This window comes from Notamacropus eugenii, chromosome 1, assembly GCF_028372415.1.
Source record: "Notamacropus eugenii isolate mMacEug1 chromosome 1, mMacEug1.pri_v2, whole genome shotgun sequence".
Taxonomy (NCBI): Eukaryota; Metazoa; Chordata; class Mammalia; order Diprotodontia; family Macropodidae; genus Notamacropus; species Notamacropus eugenii.
The window spans coordinates 761535715-761562449 of NC_092872.1; the positions used below are offsets into that span (position 1 = coordinate 761535715).

Here is a 26735-nt window from a genome sequence, read left to right on the forward strand (position 1 = left end):
TTTCAAACCACAAAACTGTTATTTCTCTTTATTTTTTTCACTTTTGGAATAACTGGAGATAAAAGTTTCAAACTGGCTTCAGTTCTGTTTAAAAACTGAGCATTTTCTAGCTGGTAAATTTGCCTTCTTCCCTTCCACGGAAACAAGAAATCTGTCACTTTTCAGGGATAGGAGAGAGTGATAGAGGGATCTAAAGGCTGTTTGTATTTAAATTTCACAAAGTTTCTACTTTAAAAAGCCCTAGCGAGCTAGATACACCCCCTCAGCTAGATATTTCCGAATTAATTCAAATCACACTTTTATAATAGTTGTGGAAATTAACAGTAAACACAATTTAATTACAAATATAGCCTGGAGTTCGTTTGCAATGTCACAAATCTCTGCAAACAGGGAAGAATTTCTCCCCTCCATTCCAAAGCTGGCCAGAATCAGTCATACAAAGGTGAGACTCTGTCTTCTGAAATCTTGAAGTCTGGCAGACAAGATCTTATTCTTCTTCATACATTCATCCTACAGAAGGTTTGTTGGGAATGTTGATTATTTGAGGCAGAATGGACATTAGTGCGTTGGTTGGTAGAAGTAAAGGCAGTGGCCAGTGAGAGGCCATTTAAATCCTTCCTTTCCTTCACATTCTGCAAAGTGGCAGTCTCAGTCGCAGTCTTGCTGGAAGGCACTAGCCGTTGTGCCGGTGGTCCTCCTGCCTCTGATTCTCCACCTGCCTTTTTCTTATCCTGTTCCCTGAGGACAAAAGTAATCAGTGAGAGTATTTCAGAGAGAGGTTTTTCTTTCCTCTCAGGGGCAGGCATTACTCTTTGAAAGAATAAGACACTGCTTCCGGGGTGCCTTTTCCCCAGGTAAGGGGTGTCTGAAACAAATGGTGGGGCACAAAGTGGAAAAGGGGGAGGAGCTGACAAAGGACACCAACAGTCATCCTCTGATGGAGCCTCAGAAGGAGATTTGTTTTCTTTTCACTAGGAGAAAGGTTTATGAATTTTTCTAAATTTGGTTGACAAAATTTATGCCTTAGAATACTTACCCAAGTAGGTCAGTGACTCATTTGGTTTGGGGACTGAACCTCTTTTGCTGTTTAACATTTGTAACGCTTCATGATCAAAGGTGTTGTAGGATGGCCAGGATTATTCAGCAGAACAAATGTCCATTGAGCATTCATCCTAACAGAATGCAGCAAGTACATATTGAATTGAATAAACTGGGATTTATTTTCTCCAGTCTGCCAACAGACACCTGAGAGAGTTTTGTTCTGGAACAAATTTATTAGATCCCATAGTAATCACTGGCAACTACAAAAAAAAAGTCTGAGCACTATTTCAGGAGGTGAGCATGACAAACAATTAGGATTATGTCAAGTTTTTCTCATTATTTTGTCAGGGATAACAATGGCTACTTGAGTCATATCAGAATTTCACTGAGGGCTATTCTCACTCTTTAGAGTTCAAGACTTTAGACAAGGATGATGGCCAATGACAGACAGATAATTAGGCTAACAAGTCTCTGGCTTACTTGCCTGCAAGAAACAAGGTGAATGGGCACAGACTGAAAAGACCCTCATCCTAGCCTGAGCATTCCCCTGATGAAACATGAGGGGCGTCATCCAAGCCCTAGTGTGCGCGTTCCTCTGGGCGCTAACGGCCTGGCGGAGGCCTTCGGCTGCCTGTCTTAGTTAATGTTCTATGTCTGATCCATTATTCAAGTGCAAGAGACAGATACTACACAATAAAAACACACAAAACACTGGCCTGTCTCTGTCGATCTCTGCATCTGGAGCCACTTCATGAGCGCTTCTCATTCCCACTTTCTAGAAGGCTGCACCTTCTGTAAACTCACCTGAATGCACACTGGAAACTTCTGGAACGTGGGGCCCCTGAGATGGTCTGAGCTAGTGCTGTCCCATTCACTAGTTATTGACAGCGAGTCACAAAGAGCCAGAGCCAGACTGTATTGTAGCTTATTCACTCAGAAGGTGGCCTGCTCCAGCAGTTAGTGGAAATGTCTCCATCACAATCTGTGTAGTATTCATATGTTACATGAGATGAAGAAAAACACTTTGATGATGACAAGAATTCCTCTTGGGATCCCAAGCATCTCTAGTAAATTTGAAGTCATTGCATCCCAGGAAGTCTTCTCTGCAAGTCAGGGTTCCACAGATGGTGTATCTTGGCTGAGTGTGTGTATGTGTGTACATATGTGTATTTGTATATGTGTGTATGTGAATGTGTATTGTGTATATGTGTGTATGTGTGTGTGTGTGCAGTAATCCTGGGGTTTTCAGGATTTTAGAATTTATTCCTGAATAGAATTTACTTCTGTCATTTTAGACATTGGCAAAACATGACGTTGATACAGCTGTCCAATTGATTTTATGCCGAGAAAAATTCATTGTGAAGGTGAGTGGCTAGCCCAGCACCCATGTTCTCTGTACTTCGCATGCTAGGCAGGGATCTGTGGGTATTGGCAGCCTGGGAAATTCAATCTCCAGAGCTTTAACGGAGCACCTCCTATGTACCAGGAGTGAGTTCACAGCCCACTGAGGGGTGCATACAGAGAGAAGTCACCAGACATTCATGCAGAGCAAGTGTCCAGTGATTCCAGCGCTGACTCTTGTGAGACTGAGGCAGCCTCTGAGCTGTGCTTGGAAGGAAGCTAGGAATTCTAGGACGTGGTGATGAGGAGGGAGGGCATTCTCACTCTGGGGAGCAGGATGCGCAAAGCCACAGAGAGGAGATGACATGGTGTGCGTGCTGAGAGCCTGTGTTGGCTGGAGTCAAGGGTGACCGAGAAAGCTTCCCTGGGGGCCTCCATTTGCTCCTGGGAAGCCAGACATCAGTCTGAGTCACACCATACTTTTCCAATGGCCGTCACCCCAAGAGTCTGCAGCCCGCTGCCATATGCTCACTTTCCATCACTTCCAATGAGTTTTCAGGCCTTCCCTAAAGTTTCTTTCCTAAGGACATTCCCAAAGACAGTGGAACATCTTGCTGAGGGGTCCTATAGCTTAGGACTCCTCTCACCTGGGTGCTCCTCATGATTATCAGTTGATACCAACAGTCAGGCAGACCGAATTAGCTTTATTGTAGAGTGAGAACACTCGGTCCCAAACACATTCCCCTCCCACCAGTGCCTGCATTCTAGAACAAAGTGAGCTCCAGTGTAGAGGGCACATGGGGCAAAGGAAGGTGGATCCTGCTTGTTGGAAGATTTTTTTTTCCCACCTTGGGGAGCTCAGGAAATTCCCATCAGCCATGGTGTTGTTCATGTGCTAGGCTCCCTGTTGAGCCTTGAAGCCACCTATCCTTGGTAGGTCTGGCTGGCCCCCAGCTCCTGATACACATACTGCCAACAGGGTTCTGGGGATGCTTCTGAGAAGTCCACAGTTCTCTAGGCCCTCCTCTGGACAGAGGCTCACCCCCTCTCTGCCGAGGCTTTCCTCCTCTGGAAGGCTTAGACCAATGTGGACTCCTGGGTCCAGAACTGGCTTTCTACCCTCACTAGTCCAAATATGCTTCCTGTGTAACATCACTCCATTTCATCCAATGGTTTTTCACAACTTTTACGTGGACTCAGGACTTTGAACCTCCAATAAACCCACTGATGGAATGATTCAATGCACTCTACACCCCCACACTCATGTGACGGTCAGCACAAGGACACACAGCAGACAAGAAGCATCTGGAACATCATGTGTGCAGAATGGTGAAAAGCCTGCATGGCTGGATAGTAGCGTGCAGCCCAGGAACCCACCACTGAGCACCCCATGGGACTGTAAGGGGTTGGTTCAGAGACCGATGCAGAATGTGCCCAGGAACAGCCCAAGAACCAGAAGGTAACGAGAGGAACCCTTCCGACCAGCATTTACAAAGCACTTTTCACGTGCTCACTCTCAGGACAACAGTCCTGGGAGGTGGATGCCATTATTACCTCCATTTTACAGAAGAGGAAACTAAAGCACAGAGAGGCTAAGGGACCTGCTCAGGGCCACACAGTTGGTCCTGCTCTCTGTCCCCTGCACCATCCAGCAGAGACTTGGGAATTCTTCCCCCCACTGAAGCATGCTGGCCACCTGAGAGAGATGTCCAGGGGACATCCGTTTGGAAATATGTACTAGGCAATGGGAGATGCGAGACTAGAATTGAGATGAGAGACAAGCCAATTTGGGGGTCATCGCCGTAGAGATGGTCATGACACCCTTGGGAACCAGTGAGGGGTGCTTTTTGTTTCCTGTTTCTTAGAGGAAACTTGCTAATCTGCCTCTTGTGTCTCACTTTCCCTAGGAAATGTACAAGTATTTGGACTACCAAGATATGCTGACTATCAAGAGAAGGGAACTGCTGTACAGGAGATGGTCTTTCAATGTTAGAGACCCTCTCCAGCAGAAGATTAGTGAGAAAGTCAGCCTGCCCCACACTATTATAAAGAGGAAACAAGAGGAGTCTGACAGTTACATCAAATACAGCAACAAGATGGTACCGGGAAATCATGATGAATGCTGGGGGAGAGAGGATGGGTAACTGGGTGGAGAGAGGCATGGTGAGTGCCTTTGCGGGGACATCCTGTGGGGAGGGGTCCCTAACACAATGGGTGGCAGAGTCCAGATCCAAAAAGATCCTGCCAGATGAGAGTATTGGGCTGAGTTGTACAGGATGACATGCCACAGGCATACATGTCAAGTTTTGCTCTCAGGTATGAAAAAAATCAGCTTCCCCAGTAGAGGGCAGCAGAGGCATAGCTAGAGAAGTTGTTCTGAAAAAGATCCTCAGTTTTCAGTGGCCCCACAAGTTCACTTAGTCTCAGCAGCATGATGTCATCTCCAAGAAAGGTGGCAGAGACCTTCAGCAGCCTCCTTCCCACTATCATTCATTCAATAAACATGTATTAAGTATCTACTTTGTGCCAGGCCCAATGGCTGGCTGTCCAGCCTCCCCACCGTCAGCCCTGCCCTGGACTTCTGCTGGGGGCAGTCCTTTTGGGGAGGAAGTTCTTCCTGACATCATTCCTTGATTAGCCTCAAAGAGAAGAAATAGAATTCCTCCTCAAGACATCCCACATCCCCCTGCCTTCCCTTTCCCAGGCTGGACATGCCCACTTCTTTCCACTCATCCTTAAAGGTCAGGAAGTTGTGGTCCTGGTAACTCCCCAGCTTTTCAAATCAACTGATCCATTAATGAGCCTTTATTAGGCGCTTCCTCTGTGCCAGACACTGTATTAAACCCTGAGGAGAAAACGAAAAGGCAAAAGACTGTCTGTGCCCTCCAGACCTACATTATAATAGAGGAGATGAGGCACAGAAATCGGAACTTCAGGGAAAATCAGAGTAGACAAAAGTACCTTTAAGGGGCAGGGGCTGGACAGCTCCTCTCCAGCCTTTGTAAAGTGAATACCTTGTTCCAGGTGAAGTCTCTGAGGGAGCAGGATGCTCCCCTCCCCTCCCTCCCCTCCCCTCCTCTCCCCTCCTCAGGCAGCCCTAAACTGTCCCTCCCACCTTTCCAGCCTCCTTCCAGGCGGTGACCACACCTAGCGTCTCTCAGTTCTGCCTGGCCCTCAGCCTGGACTGGCGTCCTCTCTTCCAACTCCTGACCTCCCGAGTTTCCTTCGTATTTCATGGGCAGTCCCATCTTCTACAGGAAGCATCTCCTGATCCTACTTCATCTCCATGCGTTCCCTAGGAGATCACCCACCTCCCTCATTTCCCTGTCTACACTTCGCACAGAGTAGTTTGATATCGTGAGCTCCTTGTCTTTCTAGGAATATGCAGTAGGGGTCTGTTCAGCCACAGTCCAGAAATCCCAGGCCAAGACATCCCTCCTTGGCCATCTCTGGCCACACAGCCTGTGCCTCATCCTGAGACGTCCTTTGTGCCTACTGGAATCATCAGAAGCAGGGAGTCTCCATAGACTTTAATAAGTCTCGGGCTGTCTTGGATGCAGGCCCAAGAAGACCCCAGACCTCTCCAGTTACGAGGCCGACAAAGGCTACCTCGGTATCTAAGCAGGAACCTTCTGTTCCTAACCCTGCTCTCTTCTCCTGTCCCCGACCATGGCCTCAGTCCTTCCCCTCCCCATTTCTTGGTGGAGTTCTTCCTGACAGGGTCAAGTGTCCCCTCCCCCTTTCCCCTTGACACTTTAGGAGCCCTTCCTGCACTCCCACAACCTGAAGGCCCTTCTCCAGGAGAAACAGTGGAGATCAAACATGACCCATGGAGGCAGGAAGCTCTGCCCAGTCTCTCACTCTCCAGAACAGTTGGGATTTTCAGCAGGTTTGTTTAGGCTGCGGTCCTGTTCATTGCTGGACAACTCTACTCAGAACCCTCTCCTACGGTCATCCACCCCTCCCATCAATCAGCTCTGAGCACGGCCTTCTTCCAGTTGCCTTTTCAAGCTTCCCTTGCCTTGACTTGCCAACTGCTCTCTACTGTCTTCTTGAGCTTACCTCAAGTTCCCCTCCCTCTTTAATCCTTCCTCGGACTCAGACTGGCTTCTCTTTTACTCCAAGAGTACAATCTCAACCCATATTTGGGTCCGAAGATGATTCTTCAAATTTCCCTCAGTTTCTCCCAAATTTTGCCAAATTTCTTCTTTCCAAATTCAACCATGGATCTGCTCCCCTAGTTCAAATCCCTCCAAGTCACCTACATGATTTCCTCTCCTCGTTCAGCTCCAAGCCTTCTCTCTTCTCGTCTGGAGACCTTCATGTCCTGAGAAGGGGGAAGAACCAGGAACCACGCAGGAAGGGACAGAGGCAAAATCAGGCCTGATGTCTAGGGAGAGCTGCCCCAGGGTGGAAGGGGCTTCAAGGGGAGGTCTTCATGAATGACACAATCAGCTGATTGACTGCTTCTTGGATGTGTCATGGTGGGTGTGGGCTGGACTAGATCAACAAGCATTAATGAGGTGATTTCCGTGTGTCTAGACAGCAGGCACTAGACTAAGCCCTGGAAATGCAAAGATCAAAATGAAACAATTTCTGATCTGGAGGAATCTCCCCACCCAAATCCCAGATTCCCTGATCTTCCTTGTCCTTCCTGGAAAGGATGGTGCTGAGGGTCAGAGGGGCTCTGAAATGTAGCGGTCAGGAGGTGACATTTTCTAGGAGTAGGGACAGCCAATGCAAAGGCATGGAGGCAGGAGTTTGTGATGTGTGGGAGAGACCAAAGAGCATGGGCTGGGGGAGGGGAACCAATGTCTCCAGTGTCTGGAGGAGGAGTGCAGGACTTGGGAAGCCAAACAGAGTTTATATTTTCATCTGGAAGGAATTTCCTGAGACACTTAGGAAGGGCATTAGGACGGATGGCTTCTCTGACTGAGAACGGGCTGCCACGTCTTTTGAGGAGCTCCTCCTCTCCCACCTGACCCATGGACTGCTCTTCCCCCCTCCTCACTTGAGCCTTCCTGGCAGCCTCTGTCCTGACTGAGAAACAAACATCATGCACAGACTCATCTCATACCCATTCACGCTGTGGTTCAAGTGCTACGTTTCTGTCTTTGCCCCTCTCTCCCCCTGACTGGACCACCCCCCTGATGCAGACCCCAGCCCCCACCCCCTTCCTTCCTGCCTGGACTATAGTAATAGCCATTGCGGGGAGCGTCTGCCTCCAGTCTCTTTCCCCTGCAGTCTACCCTCCATTCCGTCTCTAAAATGATTTTTTGAAGTGGAAGTCTAACCATGTCACATTGCCCTCACCCCCCAATCAACTCCAGTGCCATCCTGTTGCTTGTGGTGCTTAAAGCCTTTCCATAATCTGACTCCAGACTGCCCTTCCTGCCTTCTTCCCATCACTTGGTGCCATGCTTTCTGTATCCAGACCCATCCCAACTGAAAGCATTTCTACAAATCACCATCCCCAAGCCTGGAGTCAGCCCTCTTCCTTAACCTGGCCTTGAGCAGAGCCCCATGGTCGTTTACCCAGAAGGCCTTCCCTGACCACCAGGTGCTAAGTGCCTTAGCTCACCTCAACCCACCTTAGACTGGGCAGACTACAGGCTCCCCAAGGGTACAGAACTTTTGTCAGTGGATAGTGCAGAATTAGGAACAGATTATTCTAGGACCCATCTGTGTAGGCATGGGCTTAGACCCCAGAAAGGGCATTTCTGAGTGAGGAATGCTGGGCTCCAGCCTCTGCTCTGGTCAGCATTTTTAGTGGATACTGGGATGCACCAAAGGGTATTGGGCCCTTCCTTCTCTTTCCAGCCTCCATGGGCTCACGAGCTGTCTTTTCCTTCCCCAGGGCAATGCTTTCATCAATCACTATGATCCTGAAGAGTATGACCCTTTTTACATGAGGAACAAGAACCCAGGGTACCTCAAGGTGGGTCTGAGACCCTGATGATTCAGTGTAGGGCTGGAAATACCTGGGTCCTGCATAGCTCAGAAGCGGGATAGGCATGGAGGTGGTCCTCTTCATTTCCTTCCTCTCTCCATGGGAAGATCCAAAGGTACCATTCTTAGGGTAATCAGGTGGATGGGTCAGCAGACATCACTTTGTGCTGCCAGGACTTGAATCAGAATCTAGGGCAGAGGAACAGTGCCCACCTGCTGGTGAAATGTGCCCCAGAAGGGCACAGACAACTGTGGGACATGCTCCATAGAAAAGCCACGACCACATTGCCCTGACCAGGAGAAGGGAACCTCAGGCCTGCCCAGGCTGCCTTGGCTGAGATTTTGGTAAAAGGTTTTGCACAAGCCTGTCTGCTCATGGTCCCACCTGCAGAATTCTCAGCTCTCTTCTGCAGAGGGACCTTTCCACCATGGGCAGAGGGGACAGCAGCCAGCTCTGGCTTCCTGGCTGGACTCTGAGGACCTTTGCCCTGTGTGAACTGGCCATGTACTGGAGCCTCCCCCTCCTCTGAAGGCCCAGTGCTTCTGATGCTTGGGCAGGCTGAGGAGGAAGCTTCTTTGATGCCCCTGGAGCCAAGTCTGTTTTCAGACCAAGCCTTCAACAGGTTTTGTTTCTTCCAGGTTACTCTCCCACCATTCCGTGATCCCCTGTTACAAGCCCAGCAAGACAGAGATGAGGAGAACAGAGCGATCCTTCAATGTGAGACAGGTACTTGGAGTTGCCAGCTGCCTCATCTGCCACCCCACACTGTGACAAGTCACCATTTAAGCCCAGACAATGTGCCAGGCAGGCACTACACTGAGCATTGTTATAATTCGAATGTGATGGAAGTGTAGAGTTCTGGGGATCACCCTGAGGGGCTGGGGGTTGTCCCCACTGTGTATTCTTCATGAATCATCCACTTGGCATTGATCATCCAGCCAGAGCTAATTAGCTCTTAGAAAGGGGTACTCTCCTGGCAGCTTGGAAGCCTTCTCTCTCTATGGAGTCCCCCAGAAGCTCCCTGCTTCCCTGGAGGAAAAACACTCCTCTCCTGTCCTTCAAGAGGTGGCCAGCGTGTTTGTGGATAGACAGACAGTCCGATGTGTCCCAGGCCTCCCTTGGTGCTGGGGGGGGAGGGCTGTCACAACCAGTCCCAACACATCTTGTCCATGAAGTCATCCAGCTTCTTCCGCGAGTCCACAGCCCTGGTTTATGTTGAAGATGGATGGGTTGATGGGGCCTTCGCAAGCGGCTTCCATCTTTGACTAACTGATCCTATACCTCAGTTACAAAAGCTTTTTCCACTGATAAAGGCTGGGGGTGGGGGGTGGGGGAGGGACACCCCTCTTCCATTAGGGGAGGAAAACATTGTTGGTGGCTTGCTCTGTGTCACGCATTGTGCTGGGGTAGGGACAGCCCCTGCCTGCCCTCACCAAGCTTATGGTAACAGAGAAAGAGGGGGTTATGGAAGTATGGTGTACTGGGGGGAGGAGATGCAGCTGGAAGTCAGGAGCAGGGCTCAGAGGCAGCTGGGCTGGTCAGGTCTGGACCTTCCCTGGCCAAAGGGAGAAGGGGGCTCCGCCTCCCAGAGGCATTGCCTGGGCTGAGAAGGCCAAAGGGACAGAGAGGTGGACACTTCAGGGCGAGGAGGCCCCCAGGTCTTTCTGGACCCCGCAGCAGCTGAGGCAAGACAGTTGGGTGTCACTCAGGACCAGGGCCAGGGCAGGAGAAGCTGGATGAGAGGCCCCTCAGCGAACCCTCTCTGCCCTCAGACGGCCCAGGAGGTGTCCAAGCAGAGGTGGAGGATTGGCAGGGTAGTGTGTGTGTGTGTGTGTGTGTGTGTGTGTGTGTGTGTGTGTGTGTGTGTGTGTGTGTGTGTGCCTACGGGTTGCTTGCCCAGGCCCCTCCCAGCACTCTGATTTGGAGGACTGTGGGTGAATCTTCTGCCTGTAGGGAAAATGTACACGATGAAGGAATTTAAGCAAGTGAAGGCCAAGCAGCTTGAAGCGCTGCCGCCATTTTCCTTTGCCCGGCAGGACCGACGGCCAAACTCGGGGGTGGCCGAAGGAGAAATCCGCCAAAAGATGAGGTAGGCTTGTCAGCATCTTGAGGTGTAGACGAGTTGGCCCTCTGTAAAGTCTCTGGGGCGGCCCCATGCCCAAGACAAGAGCGGCTTTGCCTCGGACATGGTGGGGCTTACTCTCCGATAATGAAGCTGGGACTGGGGGGGTCTGCTTTGTATCTAGTCCTCTGCTACGGCAGATGTTCTTGCTATGAATATGTTAGGGGATACGGAAGCTTTTCTCTGCCTTTGCCCTCGGGCATTTTAATCACAGCATCGTTCTGAACCACTTAGCTCAATGATAAGACCAATCTGCAGCTCCACCAACAATGTATTAGTGGGCCTGTTTCTCCACAATCTCTCCAACACTGACTAGTCCCATCTCACCGACTTTACTTTTTCTGGATGTGAGCTGTTCAGATGGGTAATTCCTTTACTAGTGTTTGGAGGAATCTTTTGCAGTTCATTTTATTTTTTATTTTTGGTACTTTGAGGGTTTACTTAACCCAAATAAAAATGCAAAGCTTTTTCTCATTTTCTCCACTCTTAAGTCTGCCTTTTGGATGGGTGATCTTGATGGCTAGCCAAGCTGCTCTCTCCAATTCGTAGAGGAAACACTGTGAGCGATCTCAGGAGTAAGACTCATTGCCCATCGGGGGCACTTCTAGCTCTTTGACATTGCGCACCCAAAACGTCCTGAATCCCCTTGGTAGCCTGTTTTGTCTTCTTATTGCTTCCATGACCAATACTGGGCACCAAGATCTGACCCTTGAACTGGCTTCACTCTCTGACTGTCTGTCGGACTTGTGTTGGAAGAACTTACTGCTACTCTTGGATGAGTTTAGGCTTCACGAGGAGTCTGCGGGCAGACATGGTGCCAGGCATGGGCAGGCAGTGAAGAGATAATGGCCCCTCCTTGGGAAGTTTGACAGAGAGTTAATCTCATTTTTTAGAGAACTGTTTGTTCTCTCTTCACTTGGGGCAGTCTAGTGGAGAGAGAGCCCAGGGGAAGCGGGGTTGGAGCCCCTCTTCTGACACACGCTGATTCTGGGTCAAGCTTGAGCCAGCAGGCTCCATAGGGTGCTCCAAAGAGCAAACATTGCTGAACTGACAGCACCGATGGGGAAACTTAGGCTGTGGTCAGGAGGTTATAAGATGCAGAGGGGGTGCTGAATATAGTAGAGAAGAGGTTTCCTCACCTGGGAGTTTCTGCTGTCAGTTAAATGATCGGCCCAGAAAGATGACAACTCAGCCACCCTCACATGACCTGCTTTCCACTCCTCTGATGTCCTGGACACTCTCCTGAGTGCCCAGAAAGTGCCCATTGAATCAGTTCCATCCTCAGGCTGGCCTCCCACAGCCTGGTCCCGACCTGCCCACAGCTTCCCCTCCTCTGCGTGGCCTCATCCTGCTCAGCCCTGGCTACAGTGGACTCACATCCTGCCTCAGCCTTGGAAGGGCTGCTCCCCAATGTCCCCTCCTGGTGGAAGCTGACCTGCACAGTCCAGACTTGTCTCATGTTGGGAATGACCCTCAAGTTCCCACTGAACTCAGCTGACTCCAAGAGGAATCCTGGAGTCTGATTGCCGAGTCTTGCTAGCACAGCAGACAGTGTCCCCTTGCTGGGTCTGGCAGGGTCAGAGGAGATACTGTCCAGCCCTCCCTGGCACTCCTGGTCTGCCTCTGACCATGGAGAAGGCCCATGTGACTTCCATGGCTCTGCCTGGCCACAGTCTACACCACAGGGTGATCCCCTTTTTTTTCTGGGTTTCCTTCAGCACTACAGCCAAGCCAGGCTCTGCAGGGAGGGGTCGTCTCCCCAGCACAAAGTTCCTCTCAGTCCTGAAGCTCAGGCCAGAGAACATACAGGACAAGGTGGCAGACTCGGTGAGTGGGCTCACACCCCTTGGTGTTTGGGATTCTTGCTGCCACCTGCCCCGGGGTCCATCATCAGGGCAGCCTGCGGGTCAGAAAGGCGTCCAGAAACCCCAAGTCCTTTGCTAAGCCATCTCTCCCTCCTCTTCGTGTCCTTCATTGAGGGCACGGTGCCTGCCCTCACGGAGCTTTGTCTCCAGCGAGGAAGTCACCTCCTTGTGTAGCTTTGATCACAGAGATAAGAATCCCCAGGAATGAATAACCCTCAGAGGAGGGGCATGTGGGGCTCCAGGACCCTAACCACAGATGCACTGCAGACTTCCCAGGTCACTGGGCAGGTGCTGGGCACCTCTGGGCGGCCACTGACAGCCTGCAGCACGGTGGACCAAGATGAGGTGAGGAGCTCCAGGACCAGCTGCAAGGCTGCCGAGGTCTGGGCACATCGCCCTGCGCTGCTCAGGTTCACAAATCAGCCGGCCAGCCAGACGCTGTACTGCATGTGAGTGAGCCTTTCCCGCCCCTTGCCGGTACTGCTCTTGTGGGCACCTGGGGTTCCACAGACCTTGCCCTGAGGCTGCCATTCAGTCTGGCTTTGGGGACAGAATCGCTGGTGCTTGGCCAAGGGGACGGGGTGAGGCTGTGCCTGTGTGTGTGTGGGGGGGGGCTGGAGGCGCTTTGGACTCGGGGCTCAGGGTGCTCCTCTGCCTTCTCTGCTTCAGGTACCAGGAGAAGCTGGCACACATCCTCTGCATGGGCCAGGCCTCGCACACATCATGAAGAGGTCGGCAGAGGTGCCCTTAGCACTGTCCCGAGGGGTCATCGCAGATCAATCTCTCCTAATGTGGGTTTAACTTTAGAAGCAGATCCAAAAGGGGCTTTGCTTGGGAATGAGCTGTGAGGTGGTGTGTGGCCCACCAGCCAGGCCCAAGGGACTTCTGACTGACAGACCACAAACTTCCCTCCTGGTGGTCATTCAGAGACTTCCAGGACCAAGTTCTGGGGGGCCTGCAGCTTCGGGTGAATCAGAGGAGAACATGTGGGGTTGCCTGAGGGGTCAAATAAAGCAAGTTGTTTGTCTCTACAACACACTCTGGGCTCCTGGCAGTAGGGAGCCAGCCCTGCCCATGCCCCATGCCCAGAGAGCTGTGGCTGTGGTAAGAAGATGAAACCCACTAGGGATCAATTAGAAGTGTTGCCCTGGGGCTTGAAAAGCCAATTTCTCAAGGATGAGAGGGGGGCTAAGCTTGAACAGAGTTTGTCTGGAAAAAAGCCAGGAGTCTTAGGGGACCACAAGCTCAGTGTGAGTCAGCATTAAGGTTCAGCCCCCCCGCCCCCTCCCCCAATGACTGTGATTTCCGGCTCTGGGGAGGGGGTGGTCCCTCTATCTCTAGCCTGGCCAGACCTCTTCTGGAGGTGGGGCTCAGCTTCCAGGTGCCACAGCTGAAGTACATTGATAAAGGGACATGTCCAGAGAGAGTTTGTGTCACATCAGGATGGACTGAAGGATGGCTACCATGGAAAAGCGAAGGTGGCCATGCTGGACTGGCATGGGAGCATCTCAGTGGGGAGGGGGCTGCCTCCCTGTCCTTGGAGCCCCTGAGGGTCATCTCCCTCCAGACTCTGGGACTTGTGAATCTCAGAGTGTGGGAGCTGGGGGGGAGGGGCCAGAGAGGATGCCTCCAAGGTCAGCTGGACCCAAGAACTGGCAGGGTGGTGGTCAGCTGCCTTGAGCCCATACTCCACACACTGGACCCTGGGAATCAGGTTCACCCGGAAGAGAAAGAGCCAGCCTTCCTGCACCCCTGAGCCCCCTCCTATACGCCCCCAGCCTCCTGCACCACCCCTGCCCTGGCCTCTTGTGGTCCCTGCTCCTGCACCCCCACGCCCCCTCCTGCATTGCTTCTGCTCCAGCCTCCTGTGGCCCCCGCTCTGGTACCCCCGTGCCCCCTCCTGTGCCTCCCCCCAGCCTCCTGCAGCACCCCTGCCCCAGCCTCCTGTGGCCCCCGCTCTGGTACCCCCGTGCCCCCTCCTGTGCCTCCCCCCAGCCTCCTGCAGCACCCCTGCCCCAGCCTCTTGTGGCCCCCGCCCCTGCAGCCCCACTCTCCCATCACATCAGCCTGACTGCTGAGAATTCTGTCCACAAACATATATTTTCTTTCTGTACATGTTGGCAATGACAAAGCTTTAAGATGCACACACTTTAGAAAGGTGCAGAACCAAAACATTTTACATAAATAATTTACACTTCTTAAGAAAATCAAATCTAAAAGTATTTTCCACATCATCAGAGGTCACAGTATTTAAAGTAAGTCAAGTCCCCTCTTTAAAACCTCCTGGTGTCAGCGGAGCGTCTGCTCCTGGGGCTCCTCGCCAAGGGACCTGCCCCGGCCCAGGGCTCAGACAGGGGAGCCACAGCCTCTAGAGCAGCGTCTTCTGCTCAAACAGCTGCAGGTCTAGGCGGACCCACACCTCGCCTGTGGGGACCTCGTGCAGCAGCAGGCGGCGGGTCGTGGGCCCCTTACTTTCCTGCTCTGTCCGAATCTTGGCCACGGGGATTTCGGTCCGGCCCAGGAAATCTGGCAATCAAAGGACAAAAGCCCTTGTGTCTCTGTGCAAATGATGACGGGTCCCAAAGCAGCCCACCTGGGTGACCATGGCCCTTCCCCATTCTGCCCCCACCCACCGTCTGGGGAGAACTGGTCCCGGTCAAACAGGGTCAGACAGAGCACATCCTGATACAGGTCTTTGATGAAAAACTGGCAGTTGAAGTTCCATTTGGGGCTCAGCGTGTCCTGCAGAGTCCGAGTCGTGAAGCTCTGAGAGCCCAGGCTGATCTCACAGTAGGGATTGCTTTTACCTGCACAGGACAAAGCCAGGATGGACAGGGGCCCAGGTTGTAGGCTACTGAGGCTCCCAGATTGTGGGTGACCAGGCCCCCAGGCCGTAGGTGACTGAGCCCCCAGACCCCGGGTGACCAGGCCCAGACTGTGGGTGATTGAGCCCCCAGATTGCAGATGACCAAGCCTGGACCATGGGTGAGTAAGCCCCCAGACCAGAGGTGAACAAGCCCAGGCCATGGACAACCAAGCCCCTAGACTACAGGTGACCAAGCCCAGATCGTGAGTGACAGAGCCTGGGCCAGCCCCGCCACCATGCCCAGGGGCTCAGCACTCACCATTGGGCTTGCAGGCCTTGAGCTCCGATGCCTCGATGATGTGGACCATGAGCCGGCCGATGCCAGAGGACTTCTGCGATCGTGCTGCAAGGAAGCAGAGGCAACCAGCCTGGCTGGAGGTGCCCAGAGTGGGGGTGCCCCCACAAAGATCCAGGGCACAGATGAATAGGTGGATGAGTCCACAAGGGCAGGCTCCCTGAGAGGACAGAGGTTGGTCTGCCCCCATCTCTCCCCTCCTCTAAGTCCTGGTCAGTCAGTCTAAAAGCATTTCTGAAGCCCCTACTATGTGCTGGGTGCTGGGACATGAGCATAAAGAACACAGCATAAAGGGGCTTCCAGACCACAGGCACCAAGACACAATAAATATAGAGACTCAGTGCAGGGGCTTTGGGAGAAAGCACATCAGGAAAGCCTTCCTAGAGCAGGCAGGGCTGGAGCTGTATTCTGAAGGAAGAGAAGGATTCTGGGAGACAGAGGACGGAGACACAGTCAGGGCAAAGGCATGGAGGTGGGAGCCATACCTATGAGGTGCAAAGAGAAATTTCTCTTTGGGTCTGGATTCTTATGCCACTGTCACATCCTCATCCTCCTTGTATCCCTCTGCTAGACTCACAACAGCTGTCCCTCTGTCCCCCTGCCCTCAGCCCGCCTCTGCTCCCACTGATTCGAGGGACCCCTCAGCTGTCTTGGCCTGAGTTTGGGGGCTCCAGGGGGATGTTTTTCTGTCCCCCCTCAGCTGCAGAGGCGTTTTCTTTGTGTTTTTGTACTTCTTCCTGGTGCCCGTGGTGCTTCCCCCCAAAGAGTGGAAGTTGCCTATGGCTGGGGCAGTTTGGCTTTTGGGCTGGTGCAGGCCCAAGTGCTCAGGCCCAGCCAGACCTGGTGTGCCCTAGGGGCTCACCCTCCCACCCCATACCTTGATAGGCCTTCTCTCGCCTCTTCTTCTCTGTCTCGATGTACTGCTCTGAAGCCCCTTTGATCTTCTGAACCCAGGCTGTCCTAAGGGGCAGAGAGAATGTGGGGACTCAAGGGCCCAAGCCCAGGCAGGTGGGGATGCTCAATGATGCCTGCCTCATGGTCACTGGCTGGGGGACCCCCATTTTTTTCAGCAGCCATCCACAAAGAGAATCTCCTTCTGCCTAAAGTGCTTGGTGCCTGACCTCTGGGGAATGGGCCCCCCCTCAATGGCTGACTTTGGTGGGGAGCCCTGGGTGAGACCCCCTTGGAGTGGCCCCACCCAGATTTTGCAGGGTGTGTGTAGGCAGCTGAGGTCAGCCCGGGACATTGGCTATGCATGGGCAGCTCGGGCCCTGGGCACAGCCAGCCTGGGAGGGGCAGAGGACCAAGAGCCTCTCCTCACTAGATGTGTGTACACCTGGATAGACACCTGTGGCTGCTGTATGGGATTCACAGCAAACTTCCACTCCTGATTCAGGAACCTCAGGAGGCCTGTGGCTGCTGCTCGTGGCTCCCCTGATGACTCATGTTTACAGTGTCTGCCCTGGGAGGGTCTCTGAAGACCCCCGAGGCACAGAGCAGAGGGTGGGATGCGGGGCCTGCTGGTGACTTCTCTTCCTAAGCCAGTGCTCACTGGCCTCCCAGGTCAAGATGCCCTCTGGTCAAGGAGGCTGGCATACAGCTGAGGGCCTCAGTTTTCCCAGCTCTGGGTCACCCACCTGCTGACCTCCTACAGATGCCACCCATGCTCTCCCCTCCTCAGGCACTGTTTTGTGTCTAGTGGAGCAGGGATCTGGATTCAAATCCAGCCTCTGCACTTATTAGCTATGTGACCCCAGACAGCCACTCCTTTGCTCTGTGCCTCAGTTTCCTTATCTGCAAATAGCCCTGACCTCTAATCTCCCCTGAGAATTGAGTGAAGCAGACCTGGCAAAGCCACGTGGATGCCTGGCTGTGGCACAGGGAAGCACCTAGCAACAGATATCCATGCTTCCCTCAATCACCTTGGCCCTGTCTCTTTCCTGGGCTGGAATCCCCTTCCTATTCACTCTGTGACATCATGAAGCATGCCCATGGAACTCAGCTAGCTCTGGTCTTGGCGGGGAGATTGAGCACTTATGCAGTGCCTACTACATGCTGGGACAGTATGTCACTGAATCCTCACAACAACCCTGGGAGATAGGGGCTAGTGTGATATGACAGATAAGGAAACTGAGACACACAGAGGTGAAGGGACATGCCCAGAGTCACAGAGCTAGTGAGAATCTGGGATAGGATTTGAACTCAGTTCTTTGGGACTCCAGGCCTGGTGTGTGCTCTGTGCTCTATGGCACCCCTTAGTGACTGGACTTTGGAAAAAGCAGATGCACATGCTAGAACAGATCAATGTGTGAGGAGAGACGGACAGGCAGATGAACAGAAAGACAGATAAACAGACACACAGGTAAGACAGACAGACAGATGGAGCCATGTGAATGGAGAAATGGGGAGATGGACAGACAGTTACACAGATGGGGCTATGTGGATGGAGAGGTGGCCAGAAGGACAAACAGATGGACAGGGACAGACAGGAGGGCACGGCCCAGGAAGGCTCTGACCTCTCGTTGATGTTGTCCACTCGGAGTGTGTAGACACGGTCGATGTGGGAGATATGGAAGATGGGCTCGTCGCTGGAAGGGTCGGTGGGCAGCTTCACCAAGACCTCGTTCAGGAAGACGGGCTGGGGAAGGCAGGCGTGTGAGTGACCAGGCCCCTCCCGTGGCGCCCCACAGCTCCCGCCGCACTCACCGTCTTGTACATCTTGAACTGGGCGCTGGACTTGGTGCTGAAGAGCTTGTCGGGGCCTGCAGCGGCCGGGAAGGGCCTGGTGGCCTGGGTCATCAGCAGGAAGTCGGTGAACAGAAAGCCCAAGAGCTCCTTGTGGCTCTTGGCCTTGTACAGCCGCCCACAGTGCAGCAGCTTGCGAGGGCCCAGGCAGTTGGTCAGCGAGTTAAAGACGAGTTGCTTCAATGACACAGGAAGTCAGTCAGGGGAGGGCCCAGGCTGCTGCACAACGCGCACCACTGTGCTGACCACTGTGCTGACCACTGCCGGCCAGGCTTCCCTACCCTACGCCGCCACGGCTCAGAGGGTCTGGCGGACACCTCTTGGTACGCTGGCCCCGCACCTTGGACGCACCTGCCTGCAGGTGCCGTGGCTACCTCGGTAACGATTACCGGGGTGGGGGGGGGTTGCACACGCCCCACCCCCAGCCCAGAGGCTAGGCTCCTTCCCCAGCCCCACCACTGGCGCCCGGTCCCCCGGCAATGTGTCCTGTTCACGTGGCCACTGCTGACCACCCTCCTCCTGCTCTGTGGGTCTGGTGACACTGGGGTCTCCTTTGCTGATCATCCCTCACATCGCACACCTTGACTGTAGGTGGTCAGGGCTGGCCTCCAGCCTCTGTGCAGACGCCCCCGAGATGGACACCCGGCCCTCCTGTCTCCGGGCTCCCCCCTCCCTCGCTCTCCTGACCCCACCGCCTCATTTCTGCCTCGGCGGCATCTCTGGTCCGCTCTAGGCTCACCTAGATCACGCGGTAACCTCCCACCAGCCTCCCATCCCCTGCTTCTATACCTGCCATGGCTCCCTACTGCCTCCAGGACAGCGGCTCGGCCAGGTAGCGACCAGAGGGCTAGATCGGCTCCACTCAAGTGTGACCGGCCTCCGGAGGAAAGCCCGACTCCACCCAAGAGACCCTGAGCAAGCAGGTGTTTCTGGGTCCCCAGCAGGCCCCAGGAGCCCCTCACTCACCTCGGCGAGACCTTCACACTGGACATGAGCCTGGATCCACTCCAGGCGGTCCGAGTTCTCTTTCTCGCGGACCCCTTCGTTGACCTGGGAACAAAGCTCTTCGGCACGCTCCAGGGCGAGCTTCAGGGAGGAGTGGTCCACGTGACTTTCTGGGGTATTCTCCAGGATCTAGAGATGGGCAGAGGCCCGTGGGGCAGTTCAGTGTGTCCGAAGGGCCCTCTGCCTAGTGGACAAGTCCCTCTGCTTGCCTGGCTTCTGCAGGGTCTGGAGGAGGTTCTTGCAGGCTCAGAGCCCCAGGGGTGCAGCTTCCTGCCCCCGCGACAGCTCTCCTCTCCCCTTCCCCTCCTCTGGGCCTGGAAGGGACCTCGCTGCTGGTCTGCCCCACGATGCCCCTCCCTTCCCCAAGGACTCACATTCTTGATGAGCAGGGGGTAGCGCGTGATCCTCTGCATGGGTTTCAGCAGGAAGCTGGACAGCGGCATGCCCTGGCACCGAGGGTCTCGGGCCAGTCTCTAAGAGAGGTCACAGAACAAAGACACGGTGACAGGGTGTGGCAGAACATCCATAGATAATAATAATAGAGCTGCCTGGCACACCTACAACCCTCCAATGTCCCAGTGAGTGTTTGGGTGTCCAATTGAATTGGAGCTAGAGAAAAAAACCACACTGGCCCCCTTTCTACAAGTTTACTAAGCACCCCTCGAAGAACATCATCTAGAATGTTGCTAAGTATCCAAATTCAGTCCTTTGGCCTAGAGTTTAAGGACTCCCTTCCCTTCTTCTTCCCCCACTCTCCTTAGTGGGAAAATTCTGCCCTTCTCCTGTCATCTGATGTCTCTACTGGCCCCAGTAATTCTCCAAGGTGCACTGGTAGGGGCTCAGCCATCACACCTGCCCATTCCTTTGGTTCCCACGGATGCCAGTACTTAAGTTTACCAAAGGCAATGGATGGCTTTCAGCCTCCTTGTGTCTGAACGTCTGCCATTTTTATTGGACACTTCTGGGTGAGGCCCTCTCTTGAAGCAATGAGTCTCCCCAGTCCTCCAGGAGTGCCCTCCTCTCCTTGGGGAGAGCCCCTTGCTGAAGGCCTGGAGTTTTCCTTCCTGCCATAGTGACCATATTCAGAAACACTTGTCTTTTCTTCCATCCTTAAGCTCAAACAGCATGGTTAGTGCCTGCAGCAATCTGAGTTCTACCTCCTTCCCCTGTGGTTTGCCTTGGTATGTGTTCTCAGACCCCCTGTCCTCCAGATGCTCTTCCAGCAGGGCAGGGGCCATCCACAGTGGCTGGTGACCTCCCCATGCATTCACAGTGGTCACTTCCACCCCTTTTCTGTGAGTCATGCTCCTGAGCCTCTCTGGTGACCTCTCTTCTTCACCTTCTTTGTATCATGGGCCTCCAAGTTCGCAGGTCCTAGCCCAGGCCACAGGTCTACTCTGACCATGGATATTTCTTCTCTTTGCCTTTTCTGGTCTCCCTGGAGGTATTCTCTCACCCCCCTCCCCATTCCTTTGTCCCTTTCTTAATAGCTAATATAATAATGGTGATTTAAGGTTTGCAAGGTGTTACTCTTACTGTCCTCATTTTACAGAGGAAGAAACTGAGGCAAACAGAGAGGAGGAACCTTGGCCAGGTCACAAAGCGAGTGAGTATCTGAGGCTGGTCTTCCAGTACCCTATCCATTGCACTATTTTGAGCTGCTCTTGAACCCTGAGATCACTGCTCATTGTTTTTATAGTTTGACAATCATGAGCCCCCATGAAAAGGAGCAAGGGTTTCCCCTTGCTGGTGTCCTATAGAGTTCTCTGCTTGGTGCCTGACCTTGTTCCCCTTCCTTCTGATCACTGTGAGGTGCCAGTTAATTTTTGCATCACTCATGGTCTTGTCTTCCAAATCTGTTGGGCTTTTTATTGAAGAGGGTACTGGGCCAGGGGTCCCAGCTTTGGGGGAGGGGATATGCCATCCTGCCTATAGGTCTTTGCTGGACTCAGCTTCTTTCCACTAACAATCTGGGCCTGGGTTGGCCAAGCTGAGTTTTGTTGGGTGTGTGCTGGGGAGGACAAAGGAGGGTCCTGTCTGTAGATGGTCCCCAGAGGGTGTCATGACATTCACTGAGTCCTGGATCACTGCCTGTGACCTAGGTGGGTGTGGGAGGACAAGAACCCAGCCCAGGTGGGGCTGGCCTTTGGGCACACACCCACAGGGAGCGTTACCTTCAGGAACTCTTTGAAGTCAGCATCCTCGTCAGTCTTCTGCTGCAGCAGGGCTGCCCCATTCAGTTGGCAGCTGCAGAACCGGATGTAAGCCTGCATGTGGGAGAGCTCGGCTGCCACTATGTCCCCAACCATCTGCACAGGCATCTTCTCACCACTGGTCTTCTTCCGCACGCGCAGAGCCCTGCAGAAAGCCCAGTTGCTGATCTGCCATCCGGCAGTCCACCAGGGTAAACCAGGGGTGTGCCAGGCACTGCTGCCCCCTCCCCAGAGTGGCCTTGCTGCCATGGCTGCAGAACATGCATGTGTGCATGCACATGCCCACACACCCTCCAATCACATATATATGCACATGTACACTCGTGCACATTAGCAACTCACACAAGTACACACACGCACTCACACAGTGCATACACACTCATGGCATACTCACACAGTATACTTGTACACACATGCATGCACTCACCCAGATGCATACTTACACACTCACAATGTGCACACAGAGACACCCACTATTGTGTTCACAATCTGCCCTCCCTTCCTACTTCACACCACTACCGTAACTACATCCCATGCCAACACATACACACACACTAGTAACTCACAAGTGCACATGCAGTCACCCGGATGCACACTTACATGTGCACACACAGACATCCACAATTGTGTGCACACCCAAATACACTCTGGCCTCCCTCCCCACTTCACACCATTACCGTAACTACACCATATGTATACACACACATATATACATGCATGTGCACTAGTAACTCACACAAGTGCACACACAGTCACCTGGATGCACACTCACAAGTGCACATACACATATCTACAATTGTGTGCACAATCTGGTTTCTTCCCACTTCACGCCACTACCATAACTATATCCCATTTATGCACACACATACACACACAATTGTGATACACACACATACCCATACATACACACTCTGGTCTCCCCAATTCACACCACTATCATAACTACATCACATGTATGCGCTCATACACATACACTCATATATGTACACACTGGCACTTGTGAAAACCCCAGCAATGAATTCTGCAGGTGAGGGAAGGGTCTCCAGGTGTTCCAAAGTTCTCTCTAAGGGGAGAGCAAGCTCGACTTCCCAGAGATAAGGCATTAGGGTTAGGCATGGGGGGGCGGGGCGGTCTGTAGGGCCCAATGTACTTTGCAAAGGAGGGTGGGGGCGCCAGGTGAACCCAAGTCTGAACAAGAATCAGTCCCCTAGGGTTAACTGCCCATAAGGAAGGCCTGCAATGGGGATGGGGGAGTGGCCTGCACCACTCTGGGAAGGCTCCCTTATGGGAAGTCCTTCCAGTCATGTCTGCAGCTAGGGTTCCCCCCACCTTAGGACACCTCAGGCTCTTTATCTGACTTTGATGCACACTCAAGGCCTGAGGTCCTCTTATGGTCCACAGCTGGTGTCTGACGGAGGCATAGCCTCTCCTAAGGAAATTTAGTAAGGTCCCTCTCCTCAGCATTCTGGGCTGACTTACACCAAGGCTGCCTCATATGTACTGATTAGGCACCAAGTGTGTGCCGAGCCCTGCCCTCAAGGAGCGCACAGCCCAATGGGGAGACAACACTGACCAAGTAAACAGGAGGTCACCACAGAGGGAAGGCCCCAGAATGAGGAGGGGCTGGGACTGGCCAGGGAAGCGAGGCATGGGGAACAGCCCAGAGGAAGAGAAGGGGCATCAGGACAGAAGGGGAGGAGGAGGCCAGTCAAAAGCAAGCAGAAGACTTTATATTTGACCCTGGACATAAAAGGAAGCCACAATGACTAAGATGTTCAGGATTTTACATTTCTACCTATTATGTAGCTGGGCCTAGAGGCAGGAGTTCAAGTCTAGCCTCAGATGTTTCTTAGCTAGGTGACTGTGGATCAGTCACTTCACCTCTGTCTGTCTCAGTGTCCTCATTTGTAAAATGGGTCTCCTAACACACCCCTCAACAAGAGAGGGTGCAGAGTGCCTGGCACACAATCCTGCCTCACCCCTTACCCTGGGGCATTTAGGGTGCTTCTTCCCCATTCACTCTCCCCAGGTCCTTAGTAAAGGGAACCTGGAAAAACTCCTAGGAGGTATGAGAAGAGAAGAAATGAGCCTGTCTCAGGAAAGAAGATCGGGCCAAGTAAAGGACAAAGTAGGCCTTTGGGGAGAGGGGGTCGCCTCCCTTGGCAGAACCCATGAGACTGAGTACATCAACTGAACTGTCTAAAGGGAGGAGCTCCCTGAGCAACTGAGGGCAGGAGCCCCAGGTTGAGGGATGAGGAGTCGTGGGCCCAACTCCTGGACACAGCCCGAGACCCCACTAGCTGGTCTGGACTGCATGGAGATGAGGCGTCTGTGACCTGAGGAGCCCCTGCACCTGAACACAAAATCCCTCCTCATTTCAATCCAACATCAAGGCCCTGGGACCCCATCTGAGACATGCAGGGCCACCCTGAAAACTGGACCACACCTCTTGGCAAACACTGGAAGGAAGGTCCTTGGATGCTTGGTCCATTGGGACAAGGGAAGCCTGCCGATGGGCACCTGAAGGGGATGGGGGCAGACTCGGGTTCTCTTGCGTTAGAAATGATCTCCAAGTTTTCCCAAGAAAGCTCTCTAGACCACACATCCTGGGTCAAAGTTTATCACAGACACAGGCACCAAACATCAAGAACCACGGCCAGGCCCCCAAAACTATGTCAATGTGGGGGCCCTTCCACAAAATGGTTTGTCTGGCTGGCTGCACCCATTGTGTCCCCCCAAGAGAATGAGGGACAGAAGGGCTGCTCTTTGTGTGGCCAAGAACATGAGCAGTCCCACAACAAGGGACCTACGGGGTTCAGGCACTTGACTCAGGGTACAGAGATCCATGTCTGGTCTGTGAGGCAGGCCCATCAGACATGAGAAGTGACCAGGACACAAAAAGGTGGCTTGGCCAGTCACTGTGGGGACAGTCTGCAGGATAGATGGTGAGACCAGAGGGGTCTGCTGCTGGGCAGCCTCCCAGTCAAGCAAGGTCAAGGCACTGGTTCAAGCTTGGGGGACATCACACACACACACACACACACACACGCACACACACACAGACACAGACACAGATACAGATACATACACACACACACACACACACACACACACACACACACACACACACACACACACACACACACACACACTTGATTGTCTGCCTTTGCAGCCACTGTCCAGCGTTTTCAGACTCCCCAGCTCTCAGGCTGCACATGGCAGCCTGCAGGTCCTGGCCCAGTGTTTGGGGATACAGGGAGGGTGGACCCTTTCAGGGCAGTAGGGGCAGGGCTGGGAGACTCCAGGGCAGTGGGAGTGGGGCGGAGGACTCCAAGGGCAGTGGGGAAGGGGCAGGGGACCAGGTTCACTCACTTGAGGAGTTTTGTGTTGGACATAATGATCTCCTTCCAGTTCACAAAGATCAAGGCCATTTCTCCTTCGCTTAGACGGCCAGACTCGGCCATGCGTTTCTGGAAGACCTAAACTACCAGAGAGCAAGAAATCCATTGGCCAGAGCAGCCTCTGGCTGGCATCCAGACCAGTCCCCTCTCTGGCCACAGACTCAAGGCTTCAGGCCACACCTGCCACAGGCAGACCCCAACACAGGCAAGACAGGAGCAGCCAGAGGTGGAGAGGTCTGAGGATCATTGGCCCAATGCCCTCACTGCATAGAGAAGAAAGCTGGGGTTGCTGTTTCACACTATTGCCTTTCTCTCTGCCCTCCCACTAACCCCCAAAGATGGGGAAATGTGGCCCTTGGTCAAGAAAATAGCCAGGAGGGGTGTGGTCAAAGGGAGGGCAGGGGGGCCGCCAGCTCACATCCTGAAGGACCAGGAGGGGTGCTCCAGACTCTCATTAGGGCTCACGGCCTGGGCCCTGGCCCAGTGAGACAAGGAGTAGTGGAGAGGGGGCTTCACAAGGGCTGCCAGGCTTGGGCCTTCACAGGAGACACATCCAGCAAAGGTCATGGCCTCCAAAGTCCACCTGTCAAGGCCAGCAACGTTGAGGCCACAAGCAGAGGGGCAACGGGGGCAAAAGTGTTCTCCTGGAGGGAACTGGGAGACTGAGGAGGAAATATGGCAAGGAGCTTCCTTCAAGGCTACCTTTGACTGGCCCACGCAGCCGATCTTCACAGCTGCCGGCCAAATGGAAGTGATTCTGGTCTTCCTCTGTGTACTCACAGATTTGGTCACTATGTAAATGCTCCTGTAGGGTGAACACTGTCCCAGGGCAGGAGATGTTTTGTGCATGCCTGGCACAGAGTAGGCTCTTAATCACAAAGCTCCAAGGTGGGTGAAGCAAGAGAGATTCTGTCCCTGGGAATGTGCAGGCTAACTCTTAGGTTTAAAATGTCAGTTTCCCAAGTCCTGGACAGGGCAGTGATGGTAGTCCCCAAAACGTCAGGCTGCTTAGACGATACAGAGCCAGGAAGGAGAACAGGACCAGGGACTTCTCCCCAGCGGGGCTCCAACATTCACATCTGGATTCCAGCATGGAAGAAGGAAGTGGTCCAGATGAGGGGGCCAGGCTGGGGAGGGACCTGGTGTGAGGCTCTGGGGATGGCTCTCACATGCCTGAAGGGCCAGACTGGGGAAGAGGGTCAGACTGGACCAGGGCCTTGGAGTGGGGCAGGGCAGAGTCTCCTCCTAAGGACCCCCAGAAGCGGGTGCTCTCTGGCCTGTGCTTCCCAAGCAGACACGAGGATGTTTCTCCTGAGCTTCGTGTCCCCCCGCCCCAGCTCTGAGGTCCTCTGGGTCAGTCTGTCCAGTGGTGCTCGCAGTCCCACCCTCAGTGAATTTCTCATCTTGAGAGAGAGATATCCATGAACACGTAAACACAAGACACACACATGAGAGGCTCCTGAAAGCTCTGGTACACAGCTGGTAACACATCAATGCTTCTTGCCTTCTCCTCCTGAGGACGCACCAACAGCAAGGGAGGGACAGGGAAGGTGAGGCTGGGTCTGAGCCTCAGAGTCTGAAGGGAGGGGGGAGTGGGTCCACACCTCAGACAGTGGGAGCTGTGGCCTCACACGCCCAAGAGATGAGGCCCATCCAGCCTGGCCCAGCCCCGACCCCCAGCACAGGGAGGTTGGAGGGAGACCTGGAGGTGATGGGGAGCCCGTGGGTTTTTCTTGGAGGGTGGGAGGGCCCTGGCAGACGGACCAGAGATTGGGGTGGGAGAGGGTACACCTGTGACCCATGATGTCTCCAGCTCAGAGTCTGGGATCCACAAAAGCACTCTACGAGGGAGGGGCTACCCTTATCTCTGTTTACATTTTAGAACACTGAG

The 26735-nt window shown here is 53.4% G+C and overlaps 2 protein-coding genes across 13 annotated transcripts in view; one reads left to right on the forward strand and one right to left on the reverse strand.

Moving 5' to 3' along the window:
* The window catches only part of LOC140532789 (protein FAM228B-like), a 33417-nt gene extending 20064 nt beyond the window's left edge, over positions 1-13353 (forward strand). For 6 of the 8 annotated variants that reach the window (XM_072651716.1, XM_072652228.1, XM_072651801.1 and 3 more), the window contains 8 exons: positions 2337-2405; positions 4290-4481; positions 8240-8320; positions 8971-9058; positions 10286-10421; positions 12173-12281; positions 12587-12768; positions 12989-13353. In XM_072651716.1, coding sequence (XP_072507817.1) covers positions 2337-2405; positions 4290-4481; positions 8240-8320; positions 8971-9058; positions 10286-10421; positions 12173-12281; positions 12587-12768; positions 12989-13046 — 915 coding nt within the window. In that variant the 3' untranslated portion in view covers positions 13047-13353. The remainder of the gene's footprint in view (positions 1-2336; positions 2406-4289; positions 4482-8239; positions 8321-8970; positions 9059-10285; positions 10422-12172; positions 12282-12586; positions 12769-12988) is intronic. The other 2 variants (XM_072652139.1, XM_072652306.1) reach the window with 1 other exon arrangement.
* A 1047-nt stretch (positions 13354-14400) lies between these two features.
* ITSN2 (intersectin 2) overlaps positions 14401-26735 on the reverse strand; it is a 93336-nt gene continuing 81001 nt past the window's right edge. For 3 of the 5 annotated variants that reach the window (XM_072653017.1, XM_072652857.1, XM_072652945.1), the window contains exons 30-39: positions 24816-24922; positions 21405-21588; positions 19605-19703; positions 19192-19359; positions 18187-18402; positions 17997-18118; positions 16358-16440; positions 15445-15528; positions 14953-15126; positions 14401-14845 (exon numbers count right to left, since the gene is read on the reverse strand). In XM_072653017.1, coding sequence (XP_072509118.1) covers positions 14688-14845; positions 14953-15126; positions 15445-15528; positions 16358-16440; positions 17997-18118; positions 18187-18402; positions 19192-19359; positions 19605-19703; positions 21405-21588; positions 24816-24922 — 1395 coding nt within the window. In that variant the 3' untranslated portion in view covers positions 14401-14687. Of the gene's footprint in view, positions 14846-14952; positions 15127-15444; positions 15529-16357; positions 16441-17996; positions 18119-18186; positions 18403-19191; positions 19360-19604; positions 19704-21404; positions 21589-24815; positions 24928-26107; positions 26358-26735 lie in introns of those variants that run through there. The other 2 variants (XR_011976950.1, XM_072653173.1) reach the window with 2 other exon arrangements.